The sequence below is a fragment of the Dipodomys spectabilis genome, unplaced genomic scaffold (genome assembly GCF_019054845.1).
Source record: "Dipodomys spectabilis isolate Male_0828 unplaced genomic scaffold, ASM1905484v1 ptg000108l, whole genome shotgun sequence".
NCBI lineage: Eukaryota > Metazoa > Chordata > Mammalia > Rodentia > Heteromyidae > Dipodomys > Dipodomys spectabilis.
This window is the reverse complement of record NW_024870785.1, coordinates 21,491,173-21,508,584: the sequence shown is the minus strand read 5'-3', so window position 1 is coordinate 21,508,584 and position 17,412 is coordinate 21,491,173. Positions and strand designations below refer to the sequence as shown.

The 17,412-nt window shown below is 37.4% G+C and overlaps 1 protein-coding gene across 5 annotated transcripts in view; it reads right to left on the bottom strand.

The window, feature by feature from the left end:
• Positions 1 to 2,361: 2,361 nt before the first annotated feature.
• The window catches only part of Dennd4a (DENN domain containing 4A), a 115,050-nt gene continuing 99,999 nt past the window's right edge, over positions 2,362 to 17,412 (bottom strand). For 2 of the 5 annotated variants that reach the window (XM_042687406.1, XM_042687404.1), the window contains 10 exons: positions 16,386 to 16,480; positions 14,833 to 15,008; positions 14,594 to 14,740; positions 12,837 to 13,035; positions 12,232 to 12,489; positions 11,441 to 11,558; positions 11,312 to 11,338; positions 10,720 to 10,882; positions 10,497 to 10,561; positions 2,362 to 3,826 (listed from right to left, as the gene is read on the bottom strand). In XM_042687406.1, the coding sequence (XP_042543340.1) occupies positions 3,690 to 3,826; positions 10,497 to 10,561; positions 10,720 to 10,882; positions 11,312 to 11,338; positions 11,441 to 11,558; positions 12,232 to 12,489; positions 12,837 to 13,035; positions 14,594 to 14,740; positions 14,833 to 15,008; positions 16,386 to 16,480 (1,385 nt within the window). In that variant the 3' untranslated portion in view covers positions 2,362 to 3,689. The remainder of the gene's footprint in view (positions 3,827 to 10,496; positions 10,562 to 10,719; positions 10,883 to 11,311; positions 11,339 to 11,440; positions 11,559 to 12,231; positions 12,490 to 12,836; positions 13,036 to 14,593; positions 14,741 to 14,832; positions 15,009 to 16,385; positions 16,481 to 17,412) is intronic. The other 3 variants (XM_042687407.1, XM_042687408.1, XM_042687409.1) reach the window with 3 other exon arrangements.

Below are 17,412 nucleotides of genomic sequence, written 5' to 3'. Positions count from 1 at the left end.
CTTGAGACTTTTCTGCCCAGGTTGGCTTCAAACTGCAACTCTCAGATCTCAGCTTCCTAAGTAAGTAGGATTATAGGTGTGAGCCACTGACATTCAGTTGTATACAGAGGTTTGAGATCTATGTTGACTCTTATACTGCCACTATGTAAACAAAAATAACGTAACCAGCAAATCTGTTTTCCTTGAGGCCACAGAAGATAGCGTGGGAGGATAAGATACTAAGTACCTAGGATGTTATGGTCTTATGAAGGAAATGTGGATACTAGAGTTTGATTCTGAAGCATAGCTTAGTGTTGCATGCAGATAGAGGAAGAACATGCTACTTGTGATTTTAAGAACAAACACCCTGCCAGAGAGGCAGGAAGTTCTTCCTGCTATGACATAAAGTGCCCAATGTCAGCTCTGAAGTTTTAGTAGATGTAAAACTAAAACAACCATTGCACATCAACAAACATTTTCTTTCTGCGTATCACGAAATATTTAAAATATAACACAATGTGTAGAACTAGCTGACATTCATTAGCTGCACTGAAGTATAGTAGTAATTATCAGCATCAAGTAAAAAATAAGTTTTTATTGCCTAAAATGTTGAACCAACATTTTCCAGGGCCATTTCTCTATATACAAAAATGAGGTGACACATTAGAAACCTTGATAATAAAATGACAGTTTTAGGGTTTTAAAGGAAAGGAGTCCAGAAAAGCCAGTGGGGGTGGGGGAAGACACAATTAGAAGATGAATAGCTGCATAATTCTCTACCTGGCAACAGGAAGAAAAAGTTAAATACCTGAAATATGATATGAAATACAAATGTGTAACATTCAGACATACTGAGAAAAAGTAGTTAACATTACACTAGCACAGAGTATGATATATTTTCACCCATTTAAACAGAAGTAAATTAAGAGAATAAGAGCTAACATAGTCAAGAGAGAAAAAGCTAAAAAAAATGCTTTTATTAAAGTTTTAAAAGTATGATCCCTAGTTTAATTTTCTTTGGAGCAGGGTTTTGCCACTTTGTAATCAGGTTTTAGGTTCTGAAAGATTTTATGCAGTAATATTCCCTGGGGAATAAAAGCAAAGGAAGAACAATCTTTTTCAAAAATGAAATAAAACTCAGGACCCAGTGAGGAAGTAAAATGATATTAGTGTTTCCAAATGAGTTGGAACCATAAAGAATGAACATTGCTTCACTCCTTTGGGTCAGACATCTGAAATTCATAAATGATGATCCTTATATTTTGTTTGTGTAAGAATAAGTAGTAGTATGATTTTTTTTTTTTTTTTGGTGGGTCATGGGGCTTGAACTGTGGGCCTGGGCTCTGTCAGCTCTTCAGCTCAAGGCAAGTGCTCTACCACTTGAGCCACAGCACCACTTCCAGTTTTCTGGTGGTTTATTGGAGATAAGTGTCTCATGGACTTTCCCGCCTGGGCTGGCTTTGAACTCAGCCTCCTGAATAGCTAGGATTACAGATGTGAGCCACCAGCGCCCAGTGATTTAAAACAAGAAAACAAAATAAACACCAGAAGCAAATGCCTAGGACTGTGGAAGATGTTTGCCACCAAGACGAAAAGTCTCCCCGAGCAAAAGTTTCCATCACTTTTAAAATTTAGAGCACATTAGGATGTGGATAAGCAGAGAGAGCAGAGTGCAGCGGTATTTACAAAGGGGAGGCAGGTTGATGTGCATAGCACCACATTTTTTTCAAGTAATCATGAGTTTCACGTTTTTTACATTGTTTCCAACTATTTATCAAAGTAGAGCTATGCGCTGTTTCAGCTTGGTGGTATTAATTTTTTCTATATCTGTCTTCCATAGCAATCTTTGCCACATTATGAAGCCAGCACCATGCTCCTCTGCTTCATAGCCTCCAGAACCATGAGCCAAATACATCTCTGTTCTTTGTATTTTGTGTGCATGTGTGTGTGTGTGTCTGTGTGTGTGCACACACGCGTACCAGCTTGAACTCAGGGGCCCATGCTCATGGTTTTTTATTTTTTTATCAAAGCTGGCTGGTACTCTACCTCTTGAGCCATACCTCTACTTTCTGGCTTTTTGCTGGTTAACTGGAGGTAAGAGTCTTTGGGATGTCTGCCCCACTGGCTTTGAACTAAAACCTTCAGATTTCCATCCACTCTTGAGTAGACAGAATTATAGGCATGAACCACTGGTGACTGGCTACAATTTTTTAAATAATGGTTTTTCTGTGGCTAGCTGAACTAATTTTGAGTTGGGACTTCAAGACATTTCTAATTCAAGTGTTACATATTACATTGGTTTCATATATAATTTGGAACCATCCAAATTTTTTCTTTTTCTTTATAATAGCTAGAGACTTCCTTCATTAATGACAATCTACATGAATGTACACATATATTTATTTAAACATCTATAAATAATTCTAAAGGCCAAGGGATGCTTTTCTTATCAGAAATTACTTAAAGAAAGTGTCATTAGAAACAACACAATTAAAAATATATTTTCAAGTCAATTAAATACCCATGGTATTTAAACAGTCATTTTATTGTCTGATTTATGGATATTTCTGCATTTTAGATTCCATAAACTTCAGATTCTGAAGCTTGTTGAAAAAGCTAAGTTCCTCAATATGGGAAATTCTATCTGGCTATTCTTTTAGAGGATAACTATTTTTCTACTTTCAAAAAATACTTTGAATATTTATATATAGTACTAACAGAATATATCAGTAAATCATATTTTCAGATAAATATTTTATAGGACAAATCTGCATCAAACCCAGTATTTTAGGTATTAAAATAAGGATGAAATTTGGAATAAACTTCTGTCATATTTCCCAAAGTGGTTTTCAGGTATCACATTACAATTGAAATTGATATTTGGATTGTGAGCTATTTCCTGTGTGTACTGTTATGTGTCCACAAGAAATAATGGAGAGTCTGGACTCACAGCATAGTGAACCTGTCTTGCTCTCCTTGCACAAAGCTTGCTGAGTCACTGGGCAGTGCACACGGCCTGCTGTGACGCACTTACCACTGTCAGGCTTAGGGTTAACATGCAATCCTAGGATGACACTGACACTAGCACTGACAATTTAAATTTACTCTCCCAAGTAATTAAAAAAAAAAATAGATCGATAGACTTACATAGATATCTGCAGCTGTACTAACTACTTTAAATAGCAGCAGACAAAATAAATGCTTGCTCCATAAGTTTAAATTCACTTTAGGTTTGCTATATTAAATTTAAAAATTAAAAAAATATCAACTTACTATAAACAATTTAAAATATGTATAATACAACTTCATGGTCAAAACAGCTGAATAATCTATGAAAACAGGAGATACTTTGATCTTACATTTCTGTTTAGGTTTCACACATGATTTTCCCATCTGTCTCTTCCAAAAGAAACCATAAAAAAAAGTTGTCTCATTTTATGGCAACTAATTTAGGGATTTCCTCATCACAAAAATACTTACAAGGAGTTAAAGGTAAAAGAATAAAGAAGGGGAAACAAAGTGTCTCTCCCCGTTTGTCATGATTCTCTTTTGAAAGCATTCTATACATAGGCATTCTGAACTTTCCAAACCATTTACAAATACACTTGCAAAATTTTAAAAAAAAGTTTAGAGTCTAAAAGTGTTATTTTGTACACTGACTATACAATACACATCAAATGTATACACACACACACACACACACACACATCTTAAAGATAAGGTTCTCCAAAGGTTTTTCGACATTCCATCACTCCCGTACTTGGTGGTCTGTCACAGTTGTGTGTACTCTTGACTTGACTGGGTGTGAGGCGATCATATGCCATCTTGTACTCTTTGTCAAATGCATCTGCAAAAATGAAGAAATAAAGACAATGAAATTTATGTCTGATGTTGACTACAGCTGAGCTCTATAATATTATAAAACCACAAAATTAAGATGTAAGAACATACATCAAGGATATTTCTGCCATTCAAAGGACACCAATTTTCAAGGCTAGACAGGGGACCTTAGCGACCATGGAGTTTTAGAGTTAGATCATCCACACTGATTTTAATCTTACCTAGTACAGATGTTAAAAAAAAAAAAATCACTGAATGGGACTGGGAAGGTGGCTCAGTGGTAGAGTGCTTGCCTTGCATGCACGAAGCCCTGAGTTCGATTCCTCAGCACAACATAAACAGAAAAAGCTGGAAGTGGTGCTATGGCTCAAGTGGTAGAGCGCTAGCCTTGAGCTGAAAAAGCTGAGGGATAGTGCCCAGACCCAGAGTTCAGGCCCCATGACGGACCAAAAAAAAAAAAAAAAAAATCACTGAATGCCATACAAACCTTGCTTTTTTCATATTGGTATTTTTTTGTCTTCTGTATCCTAAATTCCCTATTATAAGATAACCTGGAGGGGGGACAAAAATATCTTCTAACATCACCATGTAATGATTTTCCCCTTCTTTTCTTTTTTATGGTGGCAATGAGGTTTGAACTAACGGTCTTACGCTTGCTAGGTAGGCATTCTACTATTTGAGCCATGCCCCTGGCTCCTTTTCCTCTTTCTCTATTATTGCTGTCCTCATATGCACTAAGCAAGTGCTCTAATACTCAGCACAACTTTTATTATTTTTATAGACATTAGCTAGGAGTGGTGGTGGCTCATGCCTGTAATCATAGCTATTTGGGAGGTAGAGGCAGAAGGATCATAAGTTGAAGGCCAGCCCAGGAAAAGTTAGCAAGATTGTAGCTCAAAGAAAAATTTGTGGGGCGCTGGTGGCTCACACCTATAACCCTAGCTATTCAGTAGGCTGAGATCTAAGCATTGCTGTTCTAAGCAGTCAGGCAGGAAAGTCCATGAGACTTTTTTTTTTTTTTGGTCGGTCATGGGGCTTGAACTCTGGGCCTGGGCGCTGTCCCTCAGATCTTCAGCTCAAGGCTAGTGCTCTACCATTTGAGCCACAATGGCACTTTAGTTTTCTGAGTGGTTTATTGGAGATATGTCTCATGGCCTTTCCTGCCCAGGCTGGCTTTGAACTGTGATCCTCAGATCTCAGCCTCCTGAGTAGCTAGGATTACAGGCATGAGCCACTGGTGCCCAGCAGGAGATTTTTTGTTTTTTTGGTCAGTCATGAGGCTTGAACTCTGGACCAGGGCACTGTCCCTCAGCTCTTCAGCTCAAGGCTAGAACTCTACCACTTGAGCCACAGTGCCACTTCCGTTTTCTGGTGGTTTATTGGAGATAAGAGTTTCATGGCTTTTCCTGCCCAGGATAGCTTTGAACCGTGATCCTCAGATCTCAGCCTCCTGAGTAGCTAGGATTACAGGCGTGAGCCACCAGCGCACAGCTTTCCATGAGACTTTATCTGCAATTAATTACCAAAAAGCCCGATGTGGAGCTGTGACTCAAATGGTAGAGCCCTCACCTTGAGCAAGCTGTGACTCAAGTGACAGAGTGCTTGCCTTGAGCAGAAGAGCTCAGGGATAGCTCCCAGGCTCAGAGTTCAAGCCCCACAACAATAACAACAAAAAACAAACACAATCCCTGCTCCCCAACAAACCAAAAAGGCCAGGGGTATGTAGCTCAAGATATAGAATACCTGCTTAGCCCTAGTTTTAACCCCTCAGTTCTGGAGAGTATAAAAAAAAAAAGAGCACACAAAAAAGGACATTATACCGAGGCTTGTGTGTGGGATTTTGTCCAGAACATAATCCATATGGGATGAAAAAAAGGAGAATACCAGTTTTCAAGTCTCTGTTAAAGTATGTCTGGAAGTCATTTATTATTTGACATTTTTAAAGCATCCTGGATAAAAATTGCTCCTAACTGATCTAAGTGAGATACGGTTTATGTCTGAACGTTACCAGGTCCCATATTTCTGCTTTGGCAAGGTGAGAGTCCCATATTTCTGCTTTGGCAAGATGAGAGCCACTAGCAACATTGCCACAGTGAGGCTCATGATGGCTGATGTGAACTGACAGCCAAATGCATGAGCAAGTAAGCTTCTCTAGCTTCAAAGCCCAGCCTTCTATGGACACTCAATGAAATCCCTAGGGCAGAGGACTAGAAAATCTATCCAACTGTATCTGGGCTTGCACTGGATAGAAAAGCAAGGGTTGGTAAACATGATGTGAGTAATCTTTCTTGGCATCCTTTCTGTTCAATTAAAAACACAGGAAAAGATGCTCAACAAGCGTTGGCAAGTATGTGGAGAAATTGGGACCAAATATATTACTGATTGAAATGTGAAATGATGTAGACACTGGAAACAGTCTTGTGTTTCCTCAAAATGCTAAATACTGTGTGAATTACAAATTCCTCCCCCAGATATGCCCAAGATTATCTGTTTCTATTCTTGTCATAAAAGTTCTTTATATATATTAAATACAAAGCAATTATACAATATGTGATTTACAAATGTCTTTTTTCATTCTGGCTTACAGTCTCTTTCTCTCTCTTTTCCAATAGTAAAGTTTGAGTTCAGGGCCTCAGGCTTGCTAGGTAGGCACTCTACCACGTAAGCCACACCCCTGCACCAAGTATGCCTCTTATATACAACCAATAGAGCATATATGTGTATGTATATATATATATATGTATATATATATATATGTATGTATGTATAATACATATAAAATTTTTAAAATATATAAAATATATATTTTAAAAAATCTACTCTTCTAACTATCCTTTTAATTGGACAGTTTACATATGCTGCAAATTTTGATGTCATATCTGCAATTGGGTATTTTTCTGTATGTTTGTTGTCTTTTTTCCATCTTCATTCTTTCATTACTTCATACTTTTGTGTTGACTAGATATTTTTTAGTGTACCATTTCAATTCCCTTATTGTTTCTTATATATATATATATATATATATATATATATATATATATATATATATATTTTTTTTTTTTTTTTTTTTTTTTTTTTTGGTTGATCGTGGACTTGAACTCTGGGCCTGGGTGCATTCCCTGAGCTCTTCTGCTCAAGGCCAGCACCACTTGAGCCACAGCGCCACTTGTTTTTCTGGTGGTTAACTGGAGATAAGAGTCTCATGGATGTTACTGCCCTGGCTGGCTTTGAACTACAGTCCTCAGATCTCAACCTCCCGAGTAGCTAGGATTACAAGCATAAGCCACCAGCGCCCAGCTTTATTTCATATATATATATGTATGTATATATATATATATATATACATATATATATACACACACACACATATATATATATTTCTTATATGTATATATCTTATTTACTTATTTAGTACTGATCCTGGGGCTTGAGCTCAGGGACCTGGGCACTGTCCCTGAGCTCCTTTGCTCAAGGCTAGTGCTCTACCAGTTTGAGCTACAGCACCACTTCTGGTTTTCTAGTGGTTAATATGTCAGGGACATTCCTGCCTAGTCTGGCTTTGAACCATGAGTTTCAGATCTCAGGCTCCTGAGTAGCTAGGATTATAGGTGTGAACCATAACACCCAGCAAATTTCTTATTTTTTAAAATATCAGCAGGGTTTCAAAACCATTAAAGTAAAATGAAATATTCATAACATTCTGTTCAAAGTACCAGTTGAAATTTGAAGCCATTTATTTTATTTTATTTTATTTTTTTGGGTCCGGTCGTGGGGCCTGAACTCTGGGCCTGGGCACTGTCCCTCAGCTCTTCAGCTCAAGGCTAGCACTCTACCACTTACGCCACAGCGCCACTTCCGGCTTTTTTCTTTTTGCTTATGTGGTGCTGAGGAATCGAATCCAGGGCCTCGAGCATGCAAGGCAAGTGCTCTACCACTGAGCCACCTTCCCAGCCCCGAAGCCATTTATTTTTATCCTCTTTTAAATGGAAATAGTGCAAAGGGAAGCGTAGCACATTCCTACAATATTTTATCACACATAAAATTACAGGTCGAACATAGATCTGTTTCCTTCAGCTTTCTGTATCAAATATTCCTTGATTCTAAAGAACTTTTACATCTGGTGTGGGGAGTTTGGCTCAACTGGTATAGTACCTGACTAGCCTGCTGAGATCAACAACCAGTATTGACAATTTAAAAAAAATACATTTTACTTTGTTGTTGTTGGGGGGCTTGAACTCAGGGCCTGGGTGCTGTCCCTGAGCTTTTTTCATTCAAGGCTATCGCTCTACCACTTTGAGCCACAGCTCTACTTCCAGTTTTCTGGTGGTTAATTGGAGGTAAGAGTCTAACGGACTTTTCTAGCCAAGACTCTCCTCCCATGCTGGCTTTGAACCCCAGTCCTCAGATCTCAGCCTCTGGAACAGCTAGATTACAGATGTGAGCCATCAGCATCCAGCTTACATTTTACATTTCTATTGGAATGACTCCAGACTTTCTCAGATTTATTCCAACTAAGTAGTGATCAGTTTAATACAACTTCCAACTATAGTATTCCCTTTTTTTCCCCCTCTAAAGTCACTCAATATAGTTCCCTCTGTGTTGGGGTTCATAGCTAGAACTTTTAAGACCATTTCAGTGTAAGCCAAAATTTCATTCCCACATTCTAAATAAGCAAATTTACTTACTTTCAACTAGTCTTTTTGTCTTAAAGTATTTAAAATTCTATACCTCTCTAATAATTGCATTCTGTAAGATGCTTGCTATCTTACTCCCACATATCCTTTGCCGCTAAATTCTATAATCTGTCTCCTGGCATGAAAGCTGACAAGTGCTTAGGGGGACAAGTCATTCACTTCTGGTTGGCTGGAAACTAATACACTCTTGAAATATCTAAGTTAGAGCTGGCTATGCTTGGCTTTCTACTTGACTCAGAAACTATTGTTCTCTCACTCATCTTCTATGAATTAATTGGAAAGTCAGCATCAGAAGAGCCTTGCTTTCTACAAAGCCTGCTTACCTGGTCTCAATTGAGGAGCTTGAAAATAATGCACATGTTTATTATATATTATCACCATGATTATGCATGTGGTCATTAAAAAATGACTGTGGTGCTTAAAGTCAAATCAAATGCGTAGACTTGTTTTTTGTAAAGACCAATGTATAATCACCTAACAGAAGCATGATTGATTATACATTTTTCTCATTAATTGGTGAGTGGGCTTAAGTAGAGCAGTCAAGTCAGATACCACTCAAGTCAGATGAATTGCACGTATCAATAATCATTTTCATACCTATTTATAAACCTGTAAATTTTCCAACAGAATGCCAAAACACTACTTGAACCTCGCAATATAAATAAATAGCTTGTCTACCAGGGCTTTGCAAAGAGGCCAAGCTAGCATGAAGTGATTTCCAACTTTGTAGTCCCAGTTAACTCAGGAGGCTGAGATAGGAGGTTCATTTAAACATAGGAGTTTGAGAACAGCCTGGGTAACACAGTGAGACCCTGTCTTTTTTAAACAACTACAACAATAACAACAACAGGCTAAACACAGTAACGGTGGGGTGGGGGAGAGGGGGGAGATGACTAACCAAAAAAGCTTGGGAGCTCCTAAAGTATGTATTTAGCTACTTTGTTCTTTCTGAGAAAGCTTAATGTCATTAATAAATGATATCATACTTACAAGCATGGGTTTGGAAATTGAGAATGCTTGGTTTAAATATAGCTCTATTATACACATGAAAACAAGATAAAATTACCTACCTCTCAGATCCTCAGTATCTTCAATGATATAGAAATATAATAGTACCTATTCTCAAAGGACTTTTGAGAAAATTATATAAGAAAACACACTGGCTTCAGTGTGTTTTCTTATATAAAAATCTATGTTGGAAATGATCTGTACAACTTGGGGGATGGGAGGTAGGGAAAGGAGAAAAATGAGGGGCAGGGGGTCGACAAGAAATGTACTCACTACCTTACTTAACTGTAACGACTCTATGTATCACCTTGACATAAAAAAACATGGCCTAGAAAGGTGGTTCAGTGGTAGAGTGCTTGCCTAGCATGTGTGAGGCCTGCCTGGGTTCGATTCCTCAGGATCACATAAACAGAAAAAGCTGGAAGTGGTGCTGTGGCTCAAGTGGTAGAGCACTAGACTTGAGCTGAAGAACTGAGGGACAGTGCCTAGGTCCAGAGTTCAAGCCCCACAACCCCCACCCCCAAAATCATATTATTATTATTAATGATTTTTTTTCTGCTGATCCTGGGGCTTGAATTCTGGTCCTAGGCTCTGTCCCTGAACTTCTTTTGCTCAAGGCTAGTATTCTACCATTTGAACCAAAGCACCAGTTCTGGCTTTTTCTGAGTAGTTTATTGGAGATAAGAGTCTTAAGGACTTTCCTGCCTGGACTGGCTTCAAACTGAGATCCTCAGATCTCAGCCTCCTTTGTAGCTAGGATTACAGGCATGAGTCACCAGTGTCTGGTTTATTATTGTTATTATTATCGTTATTACTACTTCCATGAGAAAAGTATCAACATATATTTTACATTAGATAAAACATTAAAGAAACAGTTTTCTAATAAAGCAATATGGCTTAATATTAATATAATAAAAACCAATAAAAATACTTTGAAAAGCTACACTGTACTACATAAACATTATGCTGAGTTACCTATATCAATGTTTTCTCTTCCCAGCGCCACCAGTGAGAGAAATAGTATTTCTCGGTATAAGCTCCTAGGAAGGAAAGACACAGAGAAAATGTAAGAATCCATAGGCTTGATTCTCTACACCAAGTTTATGCCGATTTAAACATGAAGTACACTAAAAATGACTATGCAACAAAACAAAACTATTTAGAGAACAATATATTCACTTAAAAGAGAATAACTTACCTCTGTCTTTTAAAATGTGGACACTTACTCAGTGTCTCTAGAATCTGACTCATTGGTCCATAGACATCATTCATTTTAATGCTTTTAACCATACTTTTCAGTAATTCCTGGTTAAATGAGTTATCACTTTTTTGCAACAAATGTACCATTGGATACTTTTGGGCTGTAAAAGAACAAGAGAGCAGATGAAGGAAAAGAGAAATAAATAGCAACCAAAAGTTACAAAGCACTGAAAATAAATTAAGGAAATACACAAATATAAAACTAAGAATTAAGCAAAGAAAAAAAAAAAGACAACCAATGATAAAAATAAACCTAAAGCTTTTTATGGGCTCAGACAATAACTAAAAATAACATTTTTCATTAATACAGTGCCTCAAGTAAATTCTATATTAGCAGCCAGGATGGAAACAAAAATACATAAGAAAGAAGAAACTGGGACAAGCGATGCACTGAAAGCAGAATTATACAAAACACAGCTAGCCCCACTAGCACAAACACAGCACCCCTCACAACCAAATTAAAGCAAAACACCAAAAAACTTGACTTCTATAGAAGTAGCATTAAAATAAAAATCAAACTGAACACTCACTCTCAAACAAAAGAGTACGATTTTGACCTGAAAGACAAAATAGTACAGTGAAGTAGTTATACATGAGTTGAGGCTATTTAAAGCGAGTAGAAGTCAGTCTTGTATGAATAAGCTTCTGCTGGCACTTACTGTGGGCATTCCACAGGATGTACAAGGGCTGTCCTGGATCCTGGTGTAATTTCATATTGTCCCATAACATTTGTATTAAAACATATTTGCTATCTTCTGACATACAGTGGCGGGGAATCTGGGTTGAGAGTAAAAAGCATTCGTTAATGGTCATTATATAATAATTTGTTATAAATATTTTATAGAATCTTCATAAAAATATTTTTGAGAGCCAGGCGCCAGTGATTCAAGCCTGTAATCCTGGCTACTCTGGAGGCTGAAACCTACAGATTACAGTTTAAAGCTAGCTTGGGCAGAGAAGTCCATGAGTCTTATTTCTGATTAACTACCAAAAAGCTGGAAGTAGAGCTGTGGCTCAAGTGGTAAAGAACTCGCCTTTAGCAAAAAAACTCAGGGACTGCACCCGGGCTCTAGTTTATGGTCCAGAACTGGCACATGCAAAATATTGTTTTTAGGATGTAAATGTACAGAAGAGAAAACAACAACAGGAAATGACTAGTTGTACGCATCCGGTATCTACTAGAGTTAGAAGATAAGCTAAGCTGAGAAGCTAATGATCTCACTTCTCACTCAAAGTATTTAACTTGAATAAGAAAGAATCTTAACCTTGATTGAGAATCCATAGAAAGAATCCAAGCATCCTATTTTTCCCCAAACCTAAGACCTTGATTTTTGGTGGTAACGGGATTTGAACTCAGGGCGTCTTATTTGCTAGGCAAGTGCTCTCCCACATGAGCCATGTCTCCCCCTCCCCCCATCCATAGCATTGTCTTTTAATTTTATTTTCATACCTTTGAATACTTGTTACAGTGCTCAGAAGAAAGAATCAATCCTGGTAAGTTACTTGGAAGGTCAAGACGCCTAAAATACCACACCAAATTCCAAAAAACAATTGGATGATGATCCACAAAGTCAGCCACTGTTATTGCATGGTCACCTTCATTTTCCAACAAGCTCTCAAGTTCCTTCCAAACAACTAGTGGACTAAGATATGGAACTGTGACAGGATCTGGACTTGGAAGGTGCCATTCTAACCCTAAAGAATCCTGCTGAATAAACAAAGATAGAAATGAGAAAGATACGAATGATGATATTAAATTATTTTAAAAATTTTTTCTGTGAATAATTTCCTCTAAGTGGAAAGGTAATATAATTGTAATATAATATAATTGTATCTTCATGATAATTATAAAATTGACTTTTCTAGGGCTTCTCAGGACAAGGGGAATAAAATTATGCGAATGTTTAAAAATTTAGAAAGGAAGTGGCGCTGTAGCTCAAGTGGTAGAGCGCTCGCCTTGAGCTGAAGAGCTGAGGGACAGCGCCCAGGCCCAGAGTTCAAGCCCCATGACCGACAAAAAAAAAAAAAAATTTAGAAAAACATCGTAATACATACTGTTGCCCCTTGTAAAGTAGCTGGCAGGCTGCCTGTGGGAACCAGTTTCTGTCCTCCGGAATCCTCTTTATCCAAGTGGCCGTAAGTACTAATGCTCCTGGCCACTGGGAATAGTGGACATTTTGACACAGCTGTTTTTGATCTATTGGTGGGAATCTGAATACTTTGGGTACAGGGATTTTCCTGCAGTTTAGATTTGCTTGGGCATTGAAAAAAGAAAAAAGCACAGCACTTTATTTGATCTAGAAGAACCGTGTTTTGGATACAGCAGAATAAATCAAAAGAAATATGTTATTCAGACTTCAGTCTACAAATTATCTATCTGTCCACCCACCCACCCACCCACCCACCCACCCACCCACCCATCCATCCATCCATCCATCCATCCATCCATCCATCCATCCATCCATCCATCCATCCATCTGAACTCAGGGTCTCAGGCTTGCCAGGAAGCTTACCACTGAGCTATGCCTCCAAACTATTTTTGTGATAGTTATTTTTGAAATAAAGTCTTTCTTCCTGCCTAGAAACATTCTTAAGACTGAAATCTGCCTACTTCAGTTTTCCTATTGTAGCTAGCATAACATCATGTCAGTTACAGGTTCAAGAGGACCTTTGGTGAATTTTTCTGCCTGGACTAGTCTCAAACTGTGATCCTCTCAATCTTAATCTCACAAGTAGCTAGGAGTATAGGTGTGAACCACAGAACCTATTTTAGGATATAAGTGACATAATATGATAAATTTCAGAATAAAATTTTAGGCACTTTTTTTTGGTTGCACTGGAGTTTGTAGTCAGGGCCTTGTATTCTCTTGGCATACTTAGCTGGCATTCTACCACTTGATTCACACCTCCAGCTTTTGTTTAGCTGGTTATTTTGGAAATAGTGTCTCATAAACTTTTTACCCTAGGCAGGCTTTGAACCATGATCCTCCAGATCTCAGTTTCCTGAGTAGATAGTATTACAGGCATGAGCCCCTGAAGCTGGCTAGTAAAGAACTTGAATACAGTACTACCTTCCCTTATGGATACAAAGTAAATGGACACATGCTTCTTTAGGAGTCATGAGTAAGTGAAAGACAAAGACAAGGCTACAAAAGATCTATGATGAAAGAAGTGCAGATTCTTGTTTTACTATGAAGGTATTTAGGATTAAACAGGCCACATGGGCATTTCTTTCTGCAATATAGTTACCAATATAGCCTAGTCTGTGCAGTTGTATGTGGCTGATCTGGCATTTAAGTATAGGTTATTGGGATGATTCATGGCTCACTTTGTGTTTTAGTTTAATTTTACAGTTTTAATATTAGCTATAAATGTTCCATTCTTTCTTTTTTGTCAGGTGTGGGGCTTTAATTCAGTGCTTAGTTATAAACTCAGTGCTTGATAAACATTATCATATGTGTGTATGTTTGTGTGTGTCTTAAACTCTGGAAGCTCATGAAGCATAACATATCAATACTTAATATTTAAATTTTAAGCTATTAGAGTTTTTAACACTATTTTAATAATGTAATAAATTTTATTTTTCAGAGATATTAATTAATTAATCATTCAAGACAGAGTCTCACTATAAAGCCCTTGGTTGACCTTGAACTCACAACCCTTCTATCTCTGTCTTTCTCTACCCAGTGCTAAGATGATAGACATAGATACTTTTCACAGAAATTTAAATCTTGAAATGGGCAGCTGGTTTTTCTGCCACCATAACTAAAACATGCTCAATGTTAAAAATAATTCTCTAAAATCATATTTACCTGTTTAGATCAAATTTTCCTTGAGCAGAGATAGCAGATGTATCAAGACCAGAGGCTGATGTTGAAATGCAAGACTGCCTTGTCTGACTTGAAAAGGTGGATGGAAAGTGCACAGTTTCTGTAGATGGCGCTGACTTCAAAAAATATCTAGAACATCAACCAAAGGAGCTTTTTGAGTAACACATTCTAGAGGACATGATCCTTAAACAGAAAGGGAAAAAAAAAGTACATATGCTTACCTTCCAGGTCGTCTTAAGTCTCTTATTTCAATATTGAGAAAGGGTAAGAAAAGATTGCCACAGAATGGGCAGGTAGTATTGAGGTTTGAATCATCCGCTGTCCATCCAGCCATGATTTCCTCATCATGGACAAGACAATCACATGTTCTACACCGAGAACAGCTAGAGATGAGAACCTAGGGGAGAAGATGGCACTTTATAAAGTAAGCTGGCTAGTGCATAATGTGGCTTTAAAGCCATTTTAATTAATCTCCTGGCAGGATTGGAACTCAGAAGGATTCAAACACTACAAATAGAAATTAAACTATATTTGGTGTAATATATAATATGTTCATCTTCAACTATTTCAGGTAAGTCTATCCCAAAATTCTGCCTGAGAAACTTGCCCTAACTGATTATTTTCTATTATAATTACTATAAAATTTGATATGATTTTATTAGTGATATATCAATACATAAAACACACAAAAGGTATTTGCAACTGAGATTGATAACTATACCTAAAGTGCAGTCATCAGACTAATGCTCATCCACGAGGTCTTACTGCTTTTGCTAAGTAAAGTAACTAAAGACTTAGAAATTTGTAATTTAACATTGCTGTAACATCCCACTGTGCAATCCATGTACTTTTACAACAGTACTGGATTACTAATTAAACAGAACAAGCCTAGTTTGTCACTATAGACAGTTTAAGGAACATTGCTGTAAATTGCTGTCATTATATTAACAAAATACAGAAATTCCTAAAGTTACAGAATATTTGTAAGCTGCAATATTTATTTTCCAACTATATGCAAATCTACTTATGTAACTAGCATAAAATAGCAACCACACTTACAAATATACTTGCAATCAATTTCTACAGAAAAATTTTGAAGTCTGAAACAAAAACTTTTTTATTATAAGAAAATGGGATGTGGGAGCATATTCTGCAGAAATTGAAGACTGAAAACAAAGTGGGCACCCTAAACCAGAATTGCTTCCCATACCCTTGTCAAAATTCTCTTGCACAGCAAAATTGGTTGCTCAGGTTGTGAAGTACTAATATAGATGCTGAAAATGAACATGCTTTTGTATGTTAATAAATTTCAAAGCAAGCATGGAAGTGTTCTAATAAAGTAGCATGACTTCAGTAATTTGAAATAATAGGTATGTCAAAATTAGATTTTAATTTCATTCAGATGAGATATACATTCTAAAGTTTCAGATGCTACACTTTTCTTTCTGTGTTGGTACTGGGGTTTAAACTCTGCCTGGGTGTTGTATGTGAGCTTTTTTGCTCTATCACTGAAATCAAAGTCCACTTGCAACTTTTTGGTGGTTAATCGGAGATAAAGAGTTTCACAGACTTTCTTGCCTGGGCTGGCTTTGATCCACAATCCTAAAATATCAGCCTCCTGAGTAACTAGGATTACAGGCATGAACCACTGGTGCCCAGCTACATATTAACTTTTGTTAGTCTTCCAGGGGCCAACAATACTTAAGAAATGTAAAATTTATCAAGTAGTACACAATGACACTGTCAAGGATGAAATCTGGAAATATTGCTGTACCTCCATTGCATAGTTCTGGAAGATATTAGTATTACTGGTATTGAGGGAAGATGCCACTTCTGATTTCCCAGGCAAAGCGAACTTTGACAGGGACCCTGTTGATTATTAAAAACAAAAACAAAGAGCAACAGTATTAAAATTAATGAGAAACAATATAAGAATCTTCCAATTTCATTAATTCTGATGTTAGCCTGTTCTACTTAAAATGTTAAAGGTAATTTAGAAAAACAAAAATAATAAAAAGGTCTTCTTCAATGCAAAAATGGTGTAAATTACCAGTTCACCAGCAATAGAAAGGAATACGTGTAGTTCAACACCATATTTCCAACTTCACTTTTTTTTTTTTTTTTTGGTCATGAGGCTTGAACTCTGGGACTGGGCACTATCCCTCAGCTCTTCAGCAAGCACTCTACCACTTGAGCCACAGCGCCACTTCCAGTCTTCTGAGTGGTTTACTGGAGATAAGAGTCTCCAGTTTCTTGCCCCTTGCCCCGGCTGGCTTTAAGGCTGGCTTTAAACCGAGATCTTCAGATCTCAGCCTCCTAAGTAGCTAGGATTACAGGTGTGAGCCACCAACGCCTGGCTTTCACTTTTTTTAAAAACAGAAATACAAACAAAATCTAAACACTTCAATATATTCCTCACCTATCAGATGGCAAAAATCCACAGGTTTGCCAACATATTTCATTGAGAAGGTGTGTGCAGGGGAGGGGAGAGGGATAGTTATTCTACACATTGTCAATGAGAACGCAAAGCAGTATACACCGGTAGAAGAGAATTTCGCAACATCACTTCAAGGATGAAATCTGGAAATATTTTCTTCATCCTTTGGCAAAAATGTAATATGACATGAATTATAGTCTGCCAAAGACTGCAGACTTAATGTCTACTAGCAGAGAAGTGGCTAAAGGACAATATGATAGGAGCACACATGATGAACCATGGGGCTGTAAGGATGAATGAGGGACATGGCTGTGGGATGTATGAATGGCCTTCAGGATATTGTTATGGAAGGAACTGTTAAGGA